The sequence below is a fragment of the Lithobates pipiens genome, unplaced genomic scaffold, assembly GCF_037356315.1.
Source record: "Lithobates pipiens isolate NorthernLeopardFrog02 unplaced genomic scaffold, aLitPip1_a1.2 Scaffold_18, whole genome shotgun sequence".
NCBI classification, from domain to species: domain Eukaryota; kingdom Metazoa; phylum Chordata; class Amphibia; order Anura; family Ranidae; genus Lithobates; species Lithobates pipiens.
Window position 1 is genome coordinate 294,794,638 of NW_027507758.1, and position 19,678 is coordinate 294,814,315.

At 43.8% G+C, this 19,678-nt stretch overlaps 1 protein-coding gene across 1 annotated transcript; it reads left to right on the forward strand.

The window, feature by feature from the left end:
* Positions 1 to 6,631: 6,631 nt before the first annotated feature.
* On the forward strand, positions 6,632 to 19,167 carry SESN1 (sestrin 1). Its single transcript, XM_077487146.1, has 10 exons — positions 6,632 to 6,878; positions 9,564 to 9,629; positions 12,339 to 12,539; positions 12,835 to 13,017; positions 13,105 to 13,341; positions 14,008 to 14,155; positions 15,095 to 15,204; positions 16,120 to 16,310; positions 16,826 to 16,970; positions 18,049 to 19,167. The coding sequence occupies exons 1-10, from the start codon at positions 6,795 to 6,797 to the stop codon at positions 18,133 to 18,135; spliced, it is 1,452 nt and encodes a 483-aa protein (XP_077343272.1). The 5' UTR covers positions 6,632 to 6,794; the 3' UTR covers positions 18,136 to 19,167.
* The last annotated feature ends 511 nt before the right edge of the window (positions 19,168 to 19,678 follow it).

Below are 19,678 nucleotides of genomic sequence, written 5' to 3' on the forward strand. Positions count from 1 at the left end.
CGCTGGTAGGGGAGGAGGGTGTTAGATAAGTCCGCTGGTGGGGGAGGAGGGTGTTAGATAAGTCCGCTGGTGGGGGAGGAGGGTGTTAGATAAGTCCGCTGTGGGAGGGGAGGGTGTTAGATAAGTCCGCTGTGGGAGGGGAGGGTGTTAGATAAGTCGGCTGTGGGGGGAAGGGTGTTAGATAAGTCCGCTGTGGGGGGGAGGGTGTTAGATAAGTCCGCTGTGGGGGGGTGTTAAGTCCGCTGGTGGGGGGTGTTAAGTCTGCTGGTGGGGGGGAGGGTGTTAAGTCCGCTGGTGGGGGGGTGTTAAGTCCGCTGGTGGGGGGGAGGGTGTTAAGTCCGCTGGTGGGGGGGAGGGTGTTAAGTCTGCTGGTGGGGGGGAGGGTGTTAAGTCCGCTGGTGGGGGGGAGGGTGTTAAGTCTGCTGGTGGGGGGGAGGGTGTTAAGTCCGCTGGTGGGGGGGAGGGTGTTAAGTCCGCTGGTGGGGGGGAGGGTGTTAAGTCCGCTGGTGGGGGGGAGGGTGTTAAGTCTGCTGGTGGGGGGGTGTTAGAAAAAAAAAAACACACTGCCACTGCCAAAATTTTTAATTGTCATGATGACTAACTTCTCCCATTACAGATACCTTACTTCAGGCTGGGGAGCGTTGATTGAGAGCACTGCAGACACTGCGCCAGGTCCTTGCCACTCTTCGGGGGTGGGGTTGATGAAGCAGGTCTCGTCTTCTCAGCAGACTGCAGCTAGCCACTCCTCCCAGCAGGTCACGTGCGACGTGACGTTCTTGACGCCGGGCGTCCCCTCCCCTGACGTGCCACACACACCTGGCCTGCCTCTGGGACTCCTGGGAGGTGGGCGTTGTAGTCTGCTGCGCTCACACCTCCAGGAGCTTTATTGCAGCTGGACTACAACTCCCACAATGCAACGCAGGCTGAGCAGCACCATCGAGCCAGCCAATCGGCGGCGGCTGCGGGGGAGGCTGTTAAGATAACTGTGTGACCCAGGCCGCTCCCGTCACAGCATTAAAAAAAAAAAAAAAGATCAACCAGCAGCCGTTTAAACATAATGTAGACGCCGGCCTGGGGGGAAATTTCCACCCTGCCCCCTGGCCCAGCCTGCCCCTGGTTTCAACTCACCATATTGCAGAATCAGTGGCAGCCCTGGGTGGGTCACTTGCCACATCTCCTGCCACCAAATTCAGCATGTCACTTGCCACCATTGCCTGTCACCAGATGCAGCTTTTTAACTTGCTACTGTCACCTGCCAATAGATGTGGATTGTCACTTGCCACCATTTGCAGACAGTCACTTGCCACGTCACCTACCACCATTTGCAGATTGTCACTTGCCACGTCACTTGCCATAATTTGCAGATTGTCACTTGCCACATCACCTGCCACCATTTGCAGACTGTCAATTGCCACATCACCCGCCACCATTTGCAGACTGTCACTTGCCACGTCATTTGCCACCATTTGCAGATTGTCACTTGCCACATCACCTGCCACCATTAGCAGATTGTCACTTGCCACGTCACCTGCCACAATTAGCAGATTGTCACTTGCCACATCACCTGCCACCATTAGCAGATTGTCACTTGCCACGTCACCTGCCACAATTAGCAGATTGTCACTTGCCACATCACCTGCCACTAGATATGGGTTGTCACTTGCCAACTGATGTGGATTGTCACTTGCCATGCCAGCCAGTGCCACCAAATGGGCATTGTCGCTGCATTGGTGGAAGGCTGGCAGCACTGGTCCATTTAGTGAGGGCGGAAGAGCACTGATGTGTGGCGGGCAGTGAAAGATGATGTCATCTCTCTTCTCCCCGCAGCACATCGCTCTCACATTGAAGTGGCCTGGCTGTAAGGGTGGAAGAGTGGTGATGTGGAGTGGGCCGAGAGTGATGATGTCATCCCTGTTCATCTGCCCGCTTGCCTCTCTCCTCTCATCCACCTCTAATGCAGCCTGCCCACCGCAGCTGCGACCCGCTGGCAACGCCTATGCCTGCAGGCTATGTTTCAACCCATTTCTACCTACCTACCTTAATTCTGCTTTTGTTGCTGTTGCATTATGACAACCACATACCTCCCAACTTTTTGAGATGGGAATGAGGCACCTATCAGCAAAAGTATGCAGGCATAGGACACGCCCCTTGCCACACCCCCTTAAAGTAGAATTGTACAAAAAAATAAGATTGGTTAAACTCACAAGTGCTTTTTATTTTACCACTACTATTCCTTTATATTGGCTTTTGGAATTTACAAAGGCAGCAATTTAGAAATCAGATGAAAGGTTTAGCCCTGGGAAACACTTTTTGATAGATAAAAAGTCCAATCCAATTATGTAGATCAGACTAAAATGAGGGACAAATGTGGAGGAATGAGGGACAGAGGGACATTGCTCCAAATCAGGAACAGTTCCTCGAAATCAGTTGGGAGCTATGCAACCATGTTACAGGGGACACAGGGCTATCATATTGAAGAGAAGATGCATGTTACAAGAGCATGTTACCGTATGTTAAAATCTGCAGCCATATTACACGTGACTGTGAGGCTCGGTTCACACCCAAACCAGCTGCGGATCGCACAGCAACGCTGTCCGTTCCTGTTCTCTGTTTCAGGGCAAAATCTTTGCCTGAATTCAGTCCTGAAACGGAGGCAAAGACACACAGCGTTTCTGTGCAGTGTACTCCACAGCTGCTACGGAGACACGTGAACCGACTCCATAGAGAGACAGTCACATTCTCCTGCAATGCGAATAATGTTTGCTGAGTAAATTGATACCCAACATGTCACGCTTCAAAATTGCGCCCGCTCATGGAATGGCGACAAACTTTTACCCTTAAAAATCTCCATAGGCGACGTTTAAAAATTTCTACAGGTTACCAGTTTTGAGTTAGAGAGGAGGTCCAGGGCTAGAATTATTGCTCTCGCTCTAACAATCGCGGTGATACTTCACATGTGTGGTTTGAACACCGTTTTCATATGCGGGCGGGACTCATGTATGCGTGAGCTCAGCAGGACGAGGCCCCATTATAAAAAAAAAATTGTTCGTTTTTTATTTTTACACTGTCATTTAAAAAAAAAAAAAAAAATGTTGGGTCACTTTTATTCCTATTACAAGGAATGTAATCATCGCTTGCAATAGAAAAAAGCATGACAGGTCCTCTTAAATATGAGATCTGGGGGTCAAAAAGACCTCATATTTACACTAACATGCAAAAAAAAGTCAAACTTCTCCTTTAAGAGCATTGTGAGGAAGTGACGTTGGACGTCGATGCTGCCCTTTATTGCTATGGAGCCGAGTAGGGGCATGAGAGGACCCGATTGTCTCCGCCGGTAAGCGTCAAGATCACTGGAGCACGCTGGGGCCCCCTCCCGCCGCCGATAAAAGTGATCTTGCGGCGAATCCGCCGCAGAGACCACTTTTATCTAAAAGCTGACCGCCCACTGAAGAAGAGCTACCTGCTGCCATAACAACGATATTCCTCTTCAAACAGCCGACGTATAACAACTGTGGGTGGTCCGTAAGAGGTTAAAGAGCTAGTAAATACTGCTTGCTCACTTGTACCTACAGGTAAGCCTATAATAAAGCTTACCTGCAGTTACAAGAAATATGTCCTAAACGTGCACCTTTTAGGAGATATTCACTACTTCTGCAACCGGTGATGTCACTGGCGTATGCGCTCTGGAGGGACAGCATGACGTCCCTGCAGGGTGCTGAGCTGCGATTGTAACAGGAGTGATCGGTTATTCAAATAGCCGGAAACCATGAACCCGGAAGGAAGACTGGATGAAGATGGAAGCGGTGACAGTGCCCATTGGAGGGTTTTGTTTTAAGGTAAGTCTCTCATAATTTGCTAATATAAGATGCATATTACACAAAATTACATTAACTTACAGGGGGAAAGTTTTTTTATTTGTAAACTTTACTACCACTTTAAGGGTTGTAACTTTCACATCTTCAAAAGAGAGTAAAAGCTGATGCAGGAGTACTTCATGTATGAAAACAGTTAGGAGTGAAGACTGAATCAGGAGTACTTCATGTGTGACAGGATTGAAGACTGAATCAGGAGTACTTCATGTTTGACGGTTAGGAGTGAAGATTGAATCAGGAGTATTTCATGTAAGACAGTTAGGAGTGAAGATTGAATCAGGAGTACTTCATGTTTGACAGTTAGGAGTGAAGACTGAATCAGGAGTACTTCATGTAAGACAGTTAGGAGTGTAAACTGAATCAGGAGTACATCATGTATGACAGTTAGGAGTGAAGATTGAATCAGGAGTACTTCATGTAAGACAGTTAGCAGTGTAGACTGAATCAGGAGTACTTCATGTTTGACAGTTAGGAGTAAATGACTGAATCAGGAGTACTTCATATTTGACAGTTAGGAGTGAAGACTGAATCAGGAGTACTTCATGTTTGACAGGAGTGAAGACTGAATCAGGAGTACTTTGTGTCTGACAGGAGTAAAGACTTAATCAGGAGTACTTCATGTGTGACAGGAGTGAAGACTGAATCAGGAGTACTTCATGTTTGACAGTTAGGAGTGAAGACTGAATCAGGAGTACTTCATATTTGACAGTTAAGAGTGAAGACTGAATCAGGAGTACATCATGTATGACAGTTAGGAGTGAAGACCGAATCAGGAGTACTTCATGTTTGACAGTTAGGAGTGAAGACTGAATCAGGAGTACTTCATGTTTGACAGTTAGGACTGAAGACTGAATCAGAAGTACATCATATTTGACAGTTAGGAGTGAAGACTGAATCAGGAGTACGTCATGTATGACAGTTAGGAGTGAAGACTGAATCAGGAGTACTTCATGTTTGACATTTAGGAGTGAAGACTGAATCAGGAGTACTTTGTGTTTGACAGGAGTGAAGACTGAATCAGGAGTACTTCATGTAATGAAAAGCTGATCATTATAAACAACCCTGTCAGTAGTAAATGTTTTTTTATCATCCCTGTAAACTGATACATCTACAAGAGAGCTTGCTCTTTTGAAAAACAACAGGTTTACTGGCTGGATTACCAAGTGAAAATAAGGCCTAAAGAAAGAAAACGTATGCAGTCACCACATCAAATAATTGTTAAACTGCAGTATAATATAAAGGGACCATAAATGTGAATAGCACTCAGTACAGTGCTGTGCCCTCACCAGACGCAGCCTGCCATAGACTTTGACTAGTAGGCAGTTGGTCTGGGTGCTGCTCCCATCCTTACCTGGTGCACTAAAATCGGCAGGATGTTCTCTAGACGCCTCGTGTGCAATGGTCCTATGTGTGCTTCCATGCATTCTATTTTCTGTAAAGTGTATCCAATGAAATGCAGATATACAGTGTGCGGAACATTTCACATCATTCCATGCATGTCTGTATGTGAAGAAATGTCCTGTAACATGTGACTGAGGCTGAAGAGACCAGGCTGGGTAGAAGTACATCAGTCATGTAATTATTCCCCATAACAGCTTGTTGGAAAGTTCTGGAAGGGTTATTTAGGGAGGTGCTTTATGCAGCACAGTGACTTGTGTGATTGTGGTGATATGTGGAGCAACAAGCCTGTGCTGTACCGGGGTGTATTTACAACAAGCCTGTACTGTACCAAGGTGTACCTACAACAAGCCTGTGCTGCACCGGGGTGTACCTACAACAAGCCTGTACTGTACCGAGGTGTACTTACAACAAGCCTTTGCTGTACCGGGGTGTACCTACAAGCCTGTGCTGTACCGAGGTGTACCTACAACAAGCCTGTGCTGTACCGAGGTGTACCTACAGCAAGCCTGTACTGTACCTGGGTGTACTTACAACAAGCCTGTACTGCACTGGGATGTACTTACAACAAGCCTGTACTGCACCGGGGTGTACTTACAACAAGCCTGTACTGCACTGGGATGTACTTACAACAAGCCTGTACTGCACTGGGATGTACTTACAACAAGCCTGTACTGCACCGGGGTGTACTTACAACAAGCCTGTACTGCACTGGGATGTACTTACAACAAGCCTGTACTGCACTGGGATGTACTTACAACAAGCCTGTACTGCACTGGGGTGTACTTACAACAAGCCTGTACTGCACTGGGGTGTACTTACAACAAGCCTGTACTGCACTGGGATGTACTTACAACAAGCCTGTACTGCACTGGGGTGTACTTACAACAAGCCTGTACTGCACTGGGGTGTACTTACAACAAGCCTGTACTGCACTGGGGTGTACCTACACCAAGACCCATGTTCTAGGAACATCCAGAATCAGAAGGAGCAGAGCCTGGGCCTACAGAATAATAACAAGGGCGGCTCTCCTCTTTCTCTGCCTTGTTTTTCTATGCAGCCTCTTTGTTCCATGTATTTCTCCCAGTGCTGGGCTGTGAGGAGTGGGGCAGGCCGCAGGGTGGAAGGAGTTAACCCCAGCACAGCACTGTTTGCAGAGCCTGGTGTTTTTCAGAGCATCTTGTTTTTCACAGACTGGAGTTACACCCCCATTACATCAGGGGGACTGATAACCCCGCCCACCCCACATCATGCCGTCGCTGAGCCCCAATTGGCCGCCTGAGCCACCCGAGTTGGGTCCTCATTGGTGAAGCCTCCCAGGTAGGCGTGTAGGAAGCGCAGAGCCTGCCTGGCTAGGACTTGTTTATGAAGCAGTGTGCGGGGCATTGGCTGGCTGTGTGCTGAGAGTGCGGGCACTGAGGAGAGCATAGTCCCGGCTACAGGTCAGAACAATAGGAGAGCACCGAACCGTCCTCCATACTCTACAGTCACTGGAATAAAGAGGCTTCTCTGACTATAGGAAGGATGAGACTGTCACCACGAGCAAGTGTGCCGGTCCCAGAGATCATGTGCAGCCGCTGCAGGGGAGTGTGCGGCAACAAGGCACAGGTGAGCCTACCTACCGCAGTGTCACCATTCATTGCACCCTCACATCGGATGGGCAGAGCTCTGCCAGTCATCGCTCCTGGCTTTCTCATTGTACTCTGCTATATGATTCAATGGGAAGCTTTGTGATCGGGGTGCACGCAGATCTCCACTACCTCATCGTTATACTAGTGTATGGTCCTTGTAATCCGATCTGATCGCATGACCTGTTTACTGGCAGAGATAGGACCCCCATCACCCCGCCCCCTCTAATGGACAAAACATGTATGGACAAGTCTGGGCTGCCAGGAAGTGCCCGATCATATGTGTATTAGGGGGAGTGTCAGTGGGGGGGTCTCAGTGCCAGTGGTGTCATAGTGCCAGTGCCTTTATATCAACTTTATACTGTCACTCTCTTCGTCTTTATCTGTACTAGTGCCAATGCATTGTAGCCATTCAGCGTTCTGTTGCTTTACATGCATTTCTGCTAGATAACTTGTCAAATATACTTTAGCCATTGCAGGAAAGCAGTCCGCTGCAGCGATCGTTTGCCGGAGAGCAGTCCGGCGCAGCGATCGTTTGCCGGAGAGCAGTCCGGCGCAGCGATCGTTTGCCGGAGAGCAGTCCGGCGCAGCGATCGTTTGCCGGAGAGCAGTCCGGCGCAGCGATCGTTTGCCGGAGAGCAGTCCGGCGCAGCGATCGTTTGCCGGAGAGCAGTCCGCTGCAGCGATCGCTTGCAGGAGAGCAGTCCGGCGCAGCGATCGCTTGCAGGAGAGCAGTCCGGCGCAGCGATCGCTTGCAGGAGAGCAGTCCGGCGCAGCGATCGCTTGCAGGAGAGCAGTCCGGCGCAGCGATCGCTTGCAGGAGAGCAGTCCGGCGCAGCGATCGCTTGCAGGAGAGCAGTCCGGCGCAGCGATCGCTTGCAGGAGAGCAGTCCGGCGCAGCGATCGCTTGCAGGAGAGCAGTCCGGCGCAGCGATCGTTGCAGGAAGAGTAGTCCGGTGCAATGATTTGTACATCTATCTGAATGTCATGGATGCACTTGTGATGTCAATAATAAATTGGCCCAGACAAGGATCCAACAGAAAGCATGCCCCATGTGAGCCCCCACTTTGGATTGGGATGTATAGTCTTGGTGATGCATTGCTCTGCAGCGGGCATCATAACAGGAGCTACCTGTTGGGGAACAAAGGCTTCCAGCATCTGCAGAGGCTTTGTCTTTGTGCGGAGCGTACCTGTGCTCAGCACTTTACACATACTAAGTCCCTTAGGTTGGCTACACATTATACACTTTTCTTATTTGATTTCCATTAGCTGTAGTGCAAGGGCTGTCTGATTGCATACTAATTGAAAGTGTTTAGGTTTCACCTCGGATTATATGGCTTTGGAAAATTGTTTAATGTATGGCCAGTATAACTGCTACTGACATCATTAATGCGCCTGCATCGTTTATCTTTTTTTTTTTTTGTTGTTGTATCAATGACTGACAGTTCTTTGTGTATGCCAGTGATTTATATATGGATCCCCTGCTGGCTGTGCCTCATTAAATAGAATGTTCACACTCAATGGTGTGATGCCAAGAGTAGTCCTATTTATATCTCCTATATACTTGTTCTTACAATGTAATGATTGGCCGGTCTTTAATATCAATCTGATCCAGTAAAGACCCATTTCTAAATACTGACTTGCAAAAGCCAAATAAATAGCTGTGATTAGTATTCCAAGTACATGTCTGGGCGATGAGCAGGAAAAACATTTGTTCTTTGTACGAGTTAGCCTGTTCAATACGGAGCCAGACAGAACTAGGGCTCTGAATGTTTGGTTCTGCAAGTAATCTTCTGCTGCTGCGATCTTTCTTGGTTTGAGTGTTGGGTACGGCACGCTTGGTGAGCATGAAGAATTCTACCTCTTCTAACTACTGGAGCTGAGGTCTGCTGCAAATACACATCTAGCTGGGGGAAGGCTGCCGCATCGCAAATGTTTGTTAGCTCGGGGACTAGAGTTCACATGGGATGCAAGTGCCACGTAAAAAATGTAATAGAAAAATAATAAATAATAATAAAAAATTGTCGTTTTTCATTTAATGGTTCTCACCTTTTAAAAAAAATAAATAAATAAATAAAAAATTCTCTAATTTATTTTTGAAAAAAGGGAGACCTTGATCATTTAGGAGGAATCAGAGGGAACATTGGGCTTGATTAACTAAAACTGGAGCGTGCAACATCTGGTGCAACTCTGCATAGAAACCAATTTTGTCAGCTTAATTGACCAAGCTGAAGTTGGAAGCTGATTGGCTACCATGCACAGCTGACTTTGCACACTCCAATTTTTTGGAAATCAACCTCATTGTGCATTAATTGCTAGGAGAGTGTCCACGTGTGTGTGTTTTTTTTTTTTTTTTTTCTTTTTTTTGGGACCTTGACCTTGTTAAGTGCAATTTCTTAGAAATTAATATTTTAGTGTCTCATGTTCTTGGTTGGAAACTCCTGATGTCGTCATAAGAAAAGTGCAACATGCCAGGGAAACAAAGTGAAAGTAGCGCACAAAGCATTTCCCAAGTGTACGAATTGTCCTCTGCATTGGAATTCTAAGTCATAGAGCAAATGTAATTATTTAATTTTTTTTTTTTTATATATAATTTTTTTTGTCATGTAAGATTAGTGATGTGTGTATTTTACTTTGGTGTGAACATGGTGGCTTTTTCTTGTAGGAAATGGTAGTCCGAATCCCTCGCCCCTTAGGACAAGGTCCCAGCAGATTCATCCCTGAAGAAGAGGTTGGTACCATTTTGTGTCCTATCATGTGATGGTTCTTATGCCTTAGCTAGCATGCATGCTTTTCTGTCTAGTTTTTAGAGCTTTGGTATCTTTGATCACAGTAGAAGATACCTTGGTGATGAAGAGATTCATTGTTAAAGCGGAGCTCCACCTTTAAAAAAAAAAAAAAAAAAAAATATTAAAAGCCAGCAGCTACAAATACTGCAGCTGCTGACTTTTAATAAATGGACACTCACCTGTCCTGGGTGCCCACCATGTCGGCAGCAGATGACGAGCAATCGCTCGTCTCTCGGTTGCCCCCGCCGCCATCCTCGGTCAGGGAATCAGGAAGTGAAGTGTTGCGGCTTCACTGCCCGGTTCCCTACTGGTCCCCGTTGTGTTCTGGGAACTGCAGATATTCAGCGGCTATCTATGCCCGGAAGTGGGTGCAGATGCCTGTATTATACCCCCCCCCCCCCAATTGTGGCACCGGAGGGGGGGGGAAGAATCCAATGAGCGAAAGTTTTAATTTTAGGGTGGAGCTCCGCTTTAATGACTTGCATGCATTGATCATCGTGTATCCAGAACAGCTTTTGCTGGCCAAACGCATATAGATTTCTGAAAAATTCTTTGCACATTTTGATGAATGTCCATTTGCTTGCTTTTAACATTCAGTTTTAAAATAACTGTATTCTGATCGCAAACTGCAAAAGTTGCTTGAAAATTTGTTTCATCAAGAAAAATTCTGTTTTGCTTCTTCAAACATTCTCTTCACTGTGGTGGAAAACCCACTCAGTTTGACCCCCACTAATGACTAGAAAATCGAATGAATGTTCTAAAAATGACAGTTTTTGAAGGAAAATCTATACATGTATGGCCAGCATAAGCTTGGTTAGCAACTTGCACACTTTCTTTTCTAGGCTGGTCAGATCCCACTAATGCAGACATCTTTAGTGTGGAATCTTCACATCACCTACTTGGTCACAACCTAGGCAGACTGCATTGGTACTTGGTTTTCTAGGATGTAGTTCAGCAGCATTCTTGTAGCTGTCTCCTTGCATATAGTTATGCTTAAAGTGATTGTAAAGGGTCAGTTTGTTATTTAGAAAAAAAAAATATCTATATATATCTAATCTCTATCATACTTGCCTCCACTGTGCGCTCGTTTTGCACAGAGTGGCTCAGAACCTGCTCTTCTGGGGTCCCCCAGTGGCCCCTCCCCACATCCGACAACCCCTTAGGAGAAGTGCTCTCCTGAAGGGGTTACCTTGCGCACGCTCCCGAGCCCAGCATTCGTCGTCCATAGCCGCTGAATGTATGTCTCGGCCCTAGCCCAAACCCCCTCCCTGCGTCATTGGATTTGATTGATAGCAGCGGGAGCCAATGGCTACACTGCTATAAATCAAGAGCCAAGAACCCAGAGAAATGGCACAGGTCAAGTTCGAGGGTTCAGGTAATTTAAACGGGGGGCTAGGGGGCCGGTCACTGCCAGGTGTTTTTTCACCTTAATGCATAGCATGCATTAAGGTGAGAAAACCCGACGGTTTACAACCCCTTTTAAGTAATTAATTTTCTATTCAGAACACACACACATTCCCTCTTCAGCGATTTGAAAAAAAAAGCAGCTCTCTGCTCGGGGGAGCTGAGAGAACGGAGCCATCGGTGATGTTCGATCTCTCGGCTCTCAGTGCAGAGGCGCCGGGGGACCGATGCAGCATCCGCCTAGGTCAGTGATGGCGAACCTTGGCACCCCAGATGTTTTGGAACTACATTTCCCATGATGCTCCTGCATTTTGCAGTGTAGTTGAGCATCATGGGAAATGTAGTTCCAAAACATCTGGGGTGCCAAGGTTCACCATCACTGGCCTAGGTAATTATGAATGGAGGGGGGGGGGGGGCCTACTTCTCTTTTTAAGGCAGATTTTCAAGTTTTTTTTTTTTTTTTTTTCCAGCTGTGTGTAAAAATACATGGAGTGGTTTTCTAAAATTTCGTTAGAAATAAATGTAATTTTTATTATGTGCCCTGAGTTTGGCCTTTAATGCTGGCCACACACAGCATTTCGGCCAAACTTGGTCATTTTCAGAAAGATCGTTCGACAATCATGCCATCAGTGGTCTCAACTTTACCAACGATTTTGAACGTGGGTCCAGCTAATATCGCTGGATTCAAAGCAAAAATCAGTTTAAAATGCCTGTCCACAAAATGCAACAAGAAAAATACACGTAGCACGTAATGGCCTGGATATGACTTAACCTGACGTGTTGCGTCTACTAAGACCTCATCTGGGGGAATTATGTTGTAGTAGTAGTAGTAGTAGTATACACTAATCACTTGATATATGTGTTAGTTTGCAATATTTATTAATGTTTCCACACTATATTGTTTTTGTATGCAATAGTGTTTTCACACTAAATTGCTTTTTCTAGCGCTGCACTTTTATAACAGGTTTCTTTGCACAATTGTTTGTCAATTGTAATGCTAGCAGCTACAGATCTTCAAATTAGTTTAGCGTGGTATTTTCCACAATAAAAACCTAAACAGAAAATGTACAACACTCTTCAGACTTCATCTATAACTGTAACATCCACTTTTGTGTGGACTTGCTCTTTAATTAGCATCATGTAACAAATACTATGTTTACAACTCACTTCCTGCTGACATTGAAGTATATTGGGAACCAGACTTAAGTGCCTACCTGAAAAGCCAATATCTTTTAATATATCCACAGATTCTACAAGTAGGGAATGAAGATGCAAATATGCATTCAGTGTTTGCTGATGTGTTTGCTGACATGGGCCGCCTGGATAACATAACCCTTCTGATGGTGTTCCACCCCCAGTATTTAGAGAGTTTCTTGAAAACACAACATTACTTGTTGCAGATGGATGGTCCCTTACCTGCCTATTATCAGCACTACATAGGGATCATGGTGAGTTTAGTTCTATTTGTGTTTTTACTTGTTTAAGAGTGATTATGGGCAGTAATGAGCCCCTTTGGGTGGGTAATGTTCTCTTCAAGCCCAATCACGGTACTGTATGTTCACTGCTGGCCCTCAGACTGTTGGAGGCCTAACAAGTATCCCACCACCTGGTCTCTAAGAGATCTCTTCTATGGAAGACTGAATATTTTTGTTTGTGTTTGGATGCAGTTTTTACAAACATAGTCATTCTTGCAAGCCATCAAGAGGCTTACAGTCCATTTCATGTCAAATGTTCTTGTTTCAGGCAGCAGCCAGGCATCAGTGCACCTACCTGGTTAACCTGCACGTCAATGACTTTATCCATAGTGGAGGGGACCAGAAGTGGTTAAATGGCCTTGACAATGCTCCACAGAAGCTACGTAACTTAGGAGAACTAAATAAGCTACTGGCACACAGACCTTGGCTGATCACAAAAGATCACATTGAGGTAAATAGTGGCTGAGTACTGACTTTAGCATTTTGTGATGCGAGCTAAAACAGTTTGATAGATTGACTTATCATTTTGTATTTCCAGCAACTGCTGAAAACAGGAGAGCACAGCTGGTCCCTGGCAGAGCTGATCCATGCTGTAGTCCTTCTTGCACACTACCACTCCTTGGCTTCTTTTACATTTGGCTGTGGAATAAGTCCAGAAATTCAGAATGATGGAGGCCACACATTCCGTCCCCCTTCTGTCAGTAACTACTGCATCTGTGACATAACAAATGGCAATCATGGAGGGAATGAGAGCCACCAAACATCAGGAAGTATGGTAAGTTAGTACATTATGAAGCTTTATGCATAGGTCCTTTCATAAGCCCCAGATCTCTAAAATCTGATGTCTTGAAAGCCTTATGACCTCATGTGGTTGGAACTGTTGAGAAGTCCTAAGTAATTCAATATAAAGAGCTGGGAAGAGTTTAACACTGCTGGTAGTTAATTATTCAAATCATGAAGTGTCCAGAGATTGATCTAGATCAGTGGTCTCAAACCGCGGTCTTGGGGCCGAATGTGGCCCTTTGCCTGCTTCTATCTGGCCCTTGGGGCACTATTTCATCCACAACTAACACTAATGATGGGGCTCATTCCTGCCACTAACGTCAGTGGTGGCTCTCACTGATATCAACAATAGGGCACTATATAAGCGCTGCGCAAACTGTTGGCGTTATATAAATCCTGAATAATAATAATAATATTCCTTCCACTGATACCTGCAATGGGGCTCTATTACTCCCACTGATGGGCAATGTTTACTCCCACTGATGCTGGGTTATTTTCTACTCCCACTGGCCACAGTCTGACTCCCTCTAAACTCTGAAGGACAGTAAACTGGCCCTTTTTTTGTTTAGAGAGTTTGAGGACCCCTGATCTAGATTCTGGTAGTTGTAGACCAATATCTGGACATGAAGTCTGAAGTTTCTGTGTCTGACTTGTGCAGGGCTTGGATTCTTCTTGTGAAGTTGAAGTTTTGATGGAGAAGATGAAGCAGCTTCAAGAATGTAAAGATGAAGAGGAGGCAAGCCAGGAAGAAATGGCCACCCGTTTTGAGCGAGAGAAGACCGAAAGCATGCTGGCTTTTGCTATAGGTACATTTTAACTTGAAGCTCCACTTATGCCCTGGTGTTGTATGTTATGCTCTAAATCCATGAGCCTTACTGGTTAAAACTTGGCACAAAAATTGTTAGCCGTTTAACCACTTAAGGACCGGAGCTATCTTTTGGTGATATTTGATCACCTCTACGTGTTGTGTGGTGTGTTTTATTTTATTTTATTTATTTATTTTTTTTCTTGCGCTATAAACAAAAAGACAGACAATTTTGACCCCCCCCCCCCCAAAGATTTATTACTTTCTGCTACATACCCATACAAAAAATGTTAGAAATCAAATTTCTTCAGCAGTTTAGGCTAATATGTATCCTGATGCATATTTTTGACAAAAATCCCAATAAGTGTATATTTATTGGTTTGAGCAATTTTTTTTTTTTTTCGGGACTGAGACATTGCATCGGCAGATTCCTGTTCTGTCTCTGTGGGAAATGATTAAATGATTGCGGGCGGACATTGCATCCGCCGGACCCGCTGATTGGCTCCCCGTAGTTTCACGCAGCAGAGCCATGTTGCAGCAGTATAACTGCGGTGGGTGGTCGGCAAGTGGTTAAAGAATGTGTTTGCACTTAAAAGATTTATTGGATAAGCTATCAAATATTAGTAAGTTATTGACTAAAACCTAATACTGGTAGGGACTAATTTGTAGTATATGTTATTCTCGCTCATACTAAGGTAACAGTAAAGCTGAGCCCTCTAGCTCTGGGATTATTGTGACAGTTGCAAAGTTCCATCTATCTATTGTGATAAAACCCTGGACTAACCGGCCTGCCAATTCCTACATCACACAGTATTGTGCAGATACCCCTAACCCTTGTATTGCCCAGTTTTCTTGCATGGTATTGTTATCCTTTCTTGTTGGACTCTAATCATTGGTACATGATAAATTGATTTTGTATTGATATGTTTTTTCCAACAAGATGAAGACCCTCCTCCAGCACGAGAAGTCTCTAGACATTTTGAAGACACAAGCTATGGTTACAAGGACTTTTCTCGGCGTGGAATGCATGTTCCCACCTTTCGAGTGCAGGTAGAGGTCCATCTTTTTTTTTTATTGTACAGAAAAATTGTTCAATTCCCTCTTCAAATATTGAGTACTTGCACCAAAATCATGGTTTGAATGAATACCAGATAGTTTAAAAAATATGTAAAAGGTTACAATGATTCTGCTGTACACACACACACTAATATTTCTGCCCACTGGTCTGTCTTAGAGGACTGGGCAAATAGCATTTGTATTATGGCAACTGAACACACCAGAGAAGTAAAAACACTTTAAAATAATATAGCATATTCTAGCTTTAACAATTTGTAGAAAGGAAGTTTTCATTAGCCATCAAATCCAAACACTTCCTATGTATCTCCTGTATGGTATGGGTTCTTTGTGCAGCAGGGATATATACAAGATGCACAAATTCTCTTGGTTATTTCTATTGTCTGGAAGCTGTATTGGTGTGGGGCAGGGATTTGAGATCAGGAAATACCTCCAGTCAGTGATATCCTTAGACATGAATGTGTAGGGATTACCTCTGTTGGGCTTGCAAAGCAAGCAAAGAATGGTGTAACCCAGGGGCCTTCAAACTTTCTAAACAAAGGGCCAGTTTACTATACTTCAGGTTTTGGAGGAGCCAGACTGTGGGAGTAGAAAATGTCCTGGTGTTAACAGTGCCCCATTGTTGGTGTGAGGGGGGGAGGAATGATGCCCCATTGTTGGTGTGAGGGAGGAGGAATGGTGACCCGTCGGTGGGAGGAATGGTGCCCCAAGGGCCGGATAAAGACAAGCAAAGTGCCACAACAGTTTGGAGACCACTGGTGTAAACCCCCTATTTTTTATTTTTTTGTAATGCTCAATCTTTATTCACAATATGTTACAAAAAAAAAAAGCATTTTCTTTACTGCAATTTTGTGTTTTTTTTAAAACCTATTCCAATGATTGTGTTTGTAGGATTTCAGCTGGGAAGACCATGGTTACTCCTTAGTTAATCGTCTTTATCCAGATGTTGGGCAGCTACTTGATGAGAAATTTCACATTGCATATAATCTCACATATAAAACCATGGCCATGCACAACGATGTAGATACCTCAACGCTAAGACGGGCCATATGGAATTATGTACATTGTATGTTTGGAATAAGGTGAGGTCCTAACTGGCTTTTTTTTTTTTTTTATTATTATTCAGAATGTGATTTTAAACTTGGTTCATATAACATTTTGAAATTTACATACATTCATAATCTTTCCTCTATGAAGTAATAGCTGTCTTGGACAGGGAGATATATTCACGACATAGTGTAAAGGTACCTGTACAAGTTATGCTTTTTATGTAAGTGTAAAATTGAATCAGACTTCACTGGTCAAAGACGGCCATAACTTTGGTGGGGGTTTGGCCCATGCATAGTCAGCTTTAGACATACAAAGGGGTCCATTTTACTAAAGGACTTGAGACTCTTCACCCAATAAATTGTAGCTGTGTCTGCTTTCAATACCCGATCGTGTGCAGATGACATTAACAGGAGTTTGCTTTTCTCATGATTTGATAATTGAAGTGACTCGTCACTCTTTTCTTTAGTGTGTGAAAACTGCATTGGGGTTGCTAAAACTATAGCAATAGAATGTTGTTCATTATACCTTGTCTTTATTTTTGTTGCAGATATGATGATTATGATTATGGAGAAATAAACCAATTATTGGACCGAAGCTTTAAAGTTTACATTAAAAATGTGGTGTGTAGTCCAGAAAAAACGACAAAACGAATGTATGATAGCTTCTGGAGGCAGTTCAAACATTCAGAGAAGGTGAGTACAATTAAATCTGTTTTTTTTTTTTTTTTTTTTTTTTTTTTAATGGACACATATGTAATCTTTTTCTAGCTGTAAAGGAAATCTGTGGTCACAGATTCTGTGATACTGCAGTGCCTATTAATGGGTGGGGGATCTTCACAAACTTTTATAATCCGATTTAATAGGAGTAAGCTAGCAATATTCAAAATAAAATATGGAAATTAATATATCATTTTACATTTTGACATTGGATGCACTTTATACAGTCAGTTATTAGCAGATGCAGAACAGGCAGACAAACTGATTTGTCAGGGTATTCTAAATGTTTAAAATATGTAAACACTAGGGTTTTATATACATTTATTTTACAAAAATGAAGTGTGGATTGGCAATCTCTGCCTAAAATGACCACAGCTCTACTACAAAAAACAAAAAAGCCTGGACCATATAAAGATCTGTCATGATTGTAAACAAATGCCATTCCAGCATGGGACCAGCTGTACATGATTCTCTGACCTGTTCTGACTTGTACATATGTCTCATGCTGTGCATCCTCTCTGAAATCCAGCTCAGGGATAGTAGACGTAGCAGGTGGAGCCCAACATATGGGATACAAAAGTATTTCTGCAGCAAGAAACACACATGCAATAAGGGAAACCTGTGCATATTCTGGGTTGGTTACCATAGATGCCAGAGCAAGGCAGTACTTTCAGGAAGGTCAACAGTGGAAACATTTTATCAGTATAGGGCAGTAATGGCGAACCTTGGCACCCCAGATGTTTTGGAACTACATTTCCCATGATGCTCAGGCACTCTGCAGTGTAGTGGAGCATCATGGGAAATGTTGTTCCAAAACATCTGGGGTGCCAAGGTTTGCCATCACTGGTAAAGAGATTGTGGGGGCATTTCTTCTCCCTTTGTGTTTTTTTGTTATTAGTTTTTAACCAATAAATGTCTTCATGGTGACCTTTTTTGCTTTATTTTTGTGCTGCTTGCAACTTCTTCACAGAAGCTTTATGATGGTATCTGGCAAAATATAGCATTAATTTAAGAAGGGAATTTTGAGCTGAAAACTTGTCTTCCTGTATCGCAGGTCCATGTTAATTTGCTTCTTATGGAAGCGAGGATGCAAGCTGAACTACTGTATGCTCTGCGAGCAATCACCTGGTATATGACCTGATTGGTTTATCTGAAGCAATCGCCCGAAACGAATGTTCAACGGGGAAATCTGCTTTCTGCACTGCCGACTTCCCATGCCTTTCTGGTAGTTACCTTTTTCTCAGAAGTCCATTGTGCCATAATTGCCATCATATCAGCTGTTTGGTTTGTGCTCCTGATTTCTCACATTGAACTGACATTTGAATGTCCTAAAAGAGATGATGCCTTGCTGTCCTGCTTCGAACACCTGCAAGTCTGGTCTTTGCCATCCAGTGATGTTGCGTGTCTTTGCAGTGATGGACTCTTACGAAGTATTGAAGACAAGGGGCCGAGGAAACATGCACTATGATTTCCCATTCGGTCAATAGTGGTGCTGCTGATGTGTTGATGAGACGCGGGACTTCCAATTAAGCTATACAAATGTACATGAACACTGCTACAACCTGAGCCTTGTTATATAACTACACACCGAAAGTGTGCATTCCCATACATTTTGTGCATGTTTTCTGGTTCGTCATCTACAGCAATTTAACAAATTGCTAAACATATGTTGCTGATTTCAGTTATTGGCTTTATATAGTGCTGGAAAAAAAAGCTGTGATTAATGAGTGTATATTATATAGCAACATATTATATATGCTCAAATTGTCTTCCTGAAAATCTATGTATAAATTGTTTTGTCCCCCCCCCCCCCCCCCCCCTAGTCTTCAGAAGGTATGTTGCCATTCTCTGACAACAGAGAAAGTGAAATACCTCTTTGGTTGTGGGGTGCACACTTAGTTGTATCACACTGCTGTCTGTATAGCAGTGGTTAGGGTGGAGGGATGTGTAGGTAGCTTGTGTGGCTTAACCATTCATAAAGTCATTTGCAGCTGCTGAAATATCACCCGCAGTTTACAGTTTCAAACTTGATCAAGATGTGAATGTTAAGTTAAAAAAAAAAAAAAAAAAAAAAAGTTATTGGAAAACTAATGTATGGAAGGGTTTGTATTATGAACGTAAATATCTTTTTCAGTATTAATGACTTTTTTAAAATAAAGAACATACATGTTGATTTGCGTGTTTTTTATTCTTTATTAAATTTATTTATTTTTCTCATTTGAATGAGTTTACTTAAGTGTCATACTAGATGATTGTTTGTGTAATAATTGTTTTTGAATGTGGTGGCAGAGAAGAAAAATATTTCAGAATTTTAGTAGTGTAACATATCAAGAAAATATATGAATAAAAAAAAAAAGTCCACTAGCGTAGTTTAAAAGGATGTATATGTAAAGTTATCAAATCCATAGAATAAGACCTACTTACCCACAAGTGTACTGCAGATAAAAAAGTTGCCTTGCAAGAGGTTCATCTTTATTTATTATTATACAGGGTTTCTATAGCCCCAACAGTTTGTGCAGCGCTTTACAACATCGGGAAGACAGTACAATTTCAATACATGGGGGATCAGAGGGTCCTGATCATTAGAGCTTACAATCAAGAGAGGGGGCGCGCAAGTGGAACACAGGGTAGTAGCTGTGGAGGATGATCAGAGGGGCAAAAAGAAAATTCAGTTGGGGGTAGGA

What these genes read in the sequence shown, in the direction of transcription:
- SESN1 (XM_077487146.1), top strand. Translation starts at nt 6,795, where the DNA reads ATGAGACTGTCACCACGAGCAAGTGTGCCGGTCCCAGAGATCATGTGC. An exon ending in AGCACTACATAGGGATCATG is followed by an intron (nt 12,540 to 12,834) that starts GTGAGTTTAGTT and finishes TTCTTGTTTCAG; the next exon opens with GCAGCAGCCAGGCATCAGTG. An exon ending in CATGCTGGCTTTTGCTATAG is followed by an intron (nt 14,156 to 15,094) that starts GTACATTTTAAC and finishes TTTTCCAACAAG; the next exon opens with ATGAAGACCCTCCTCCAGCA.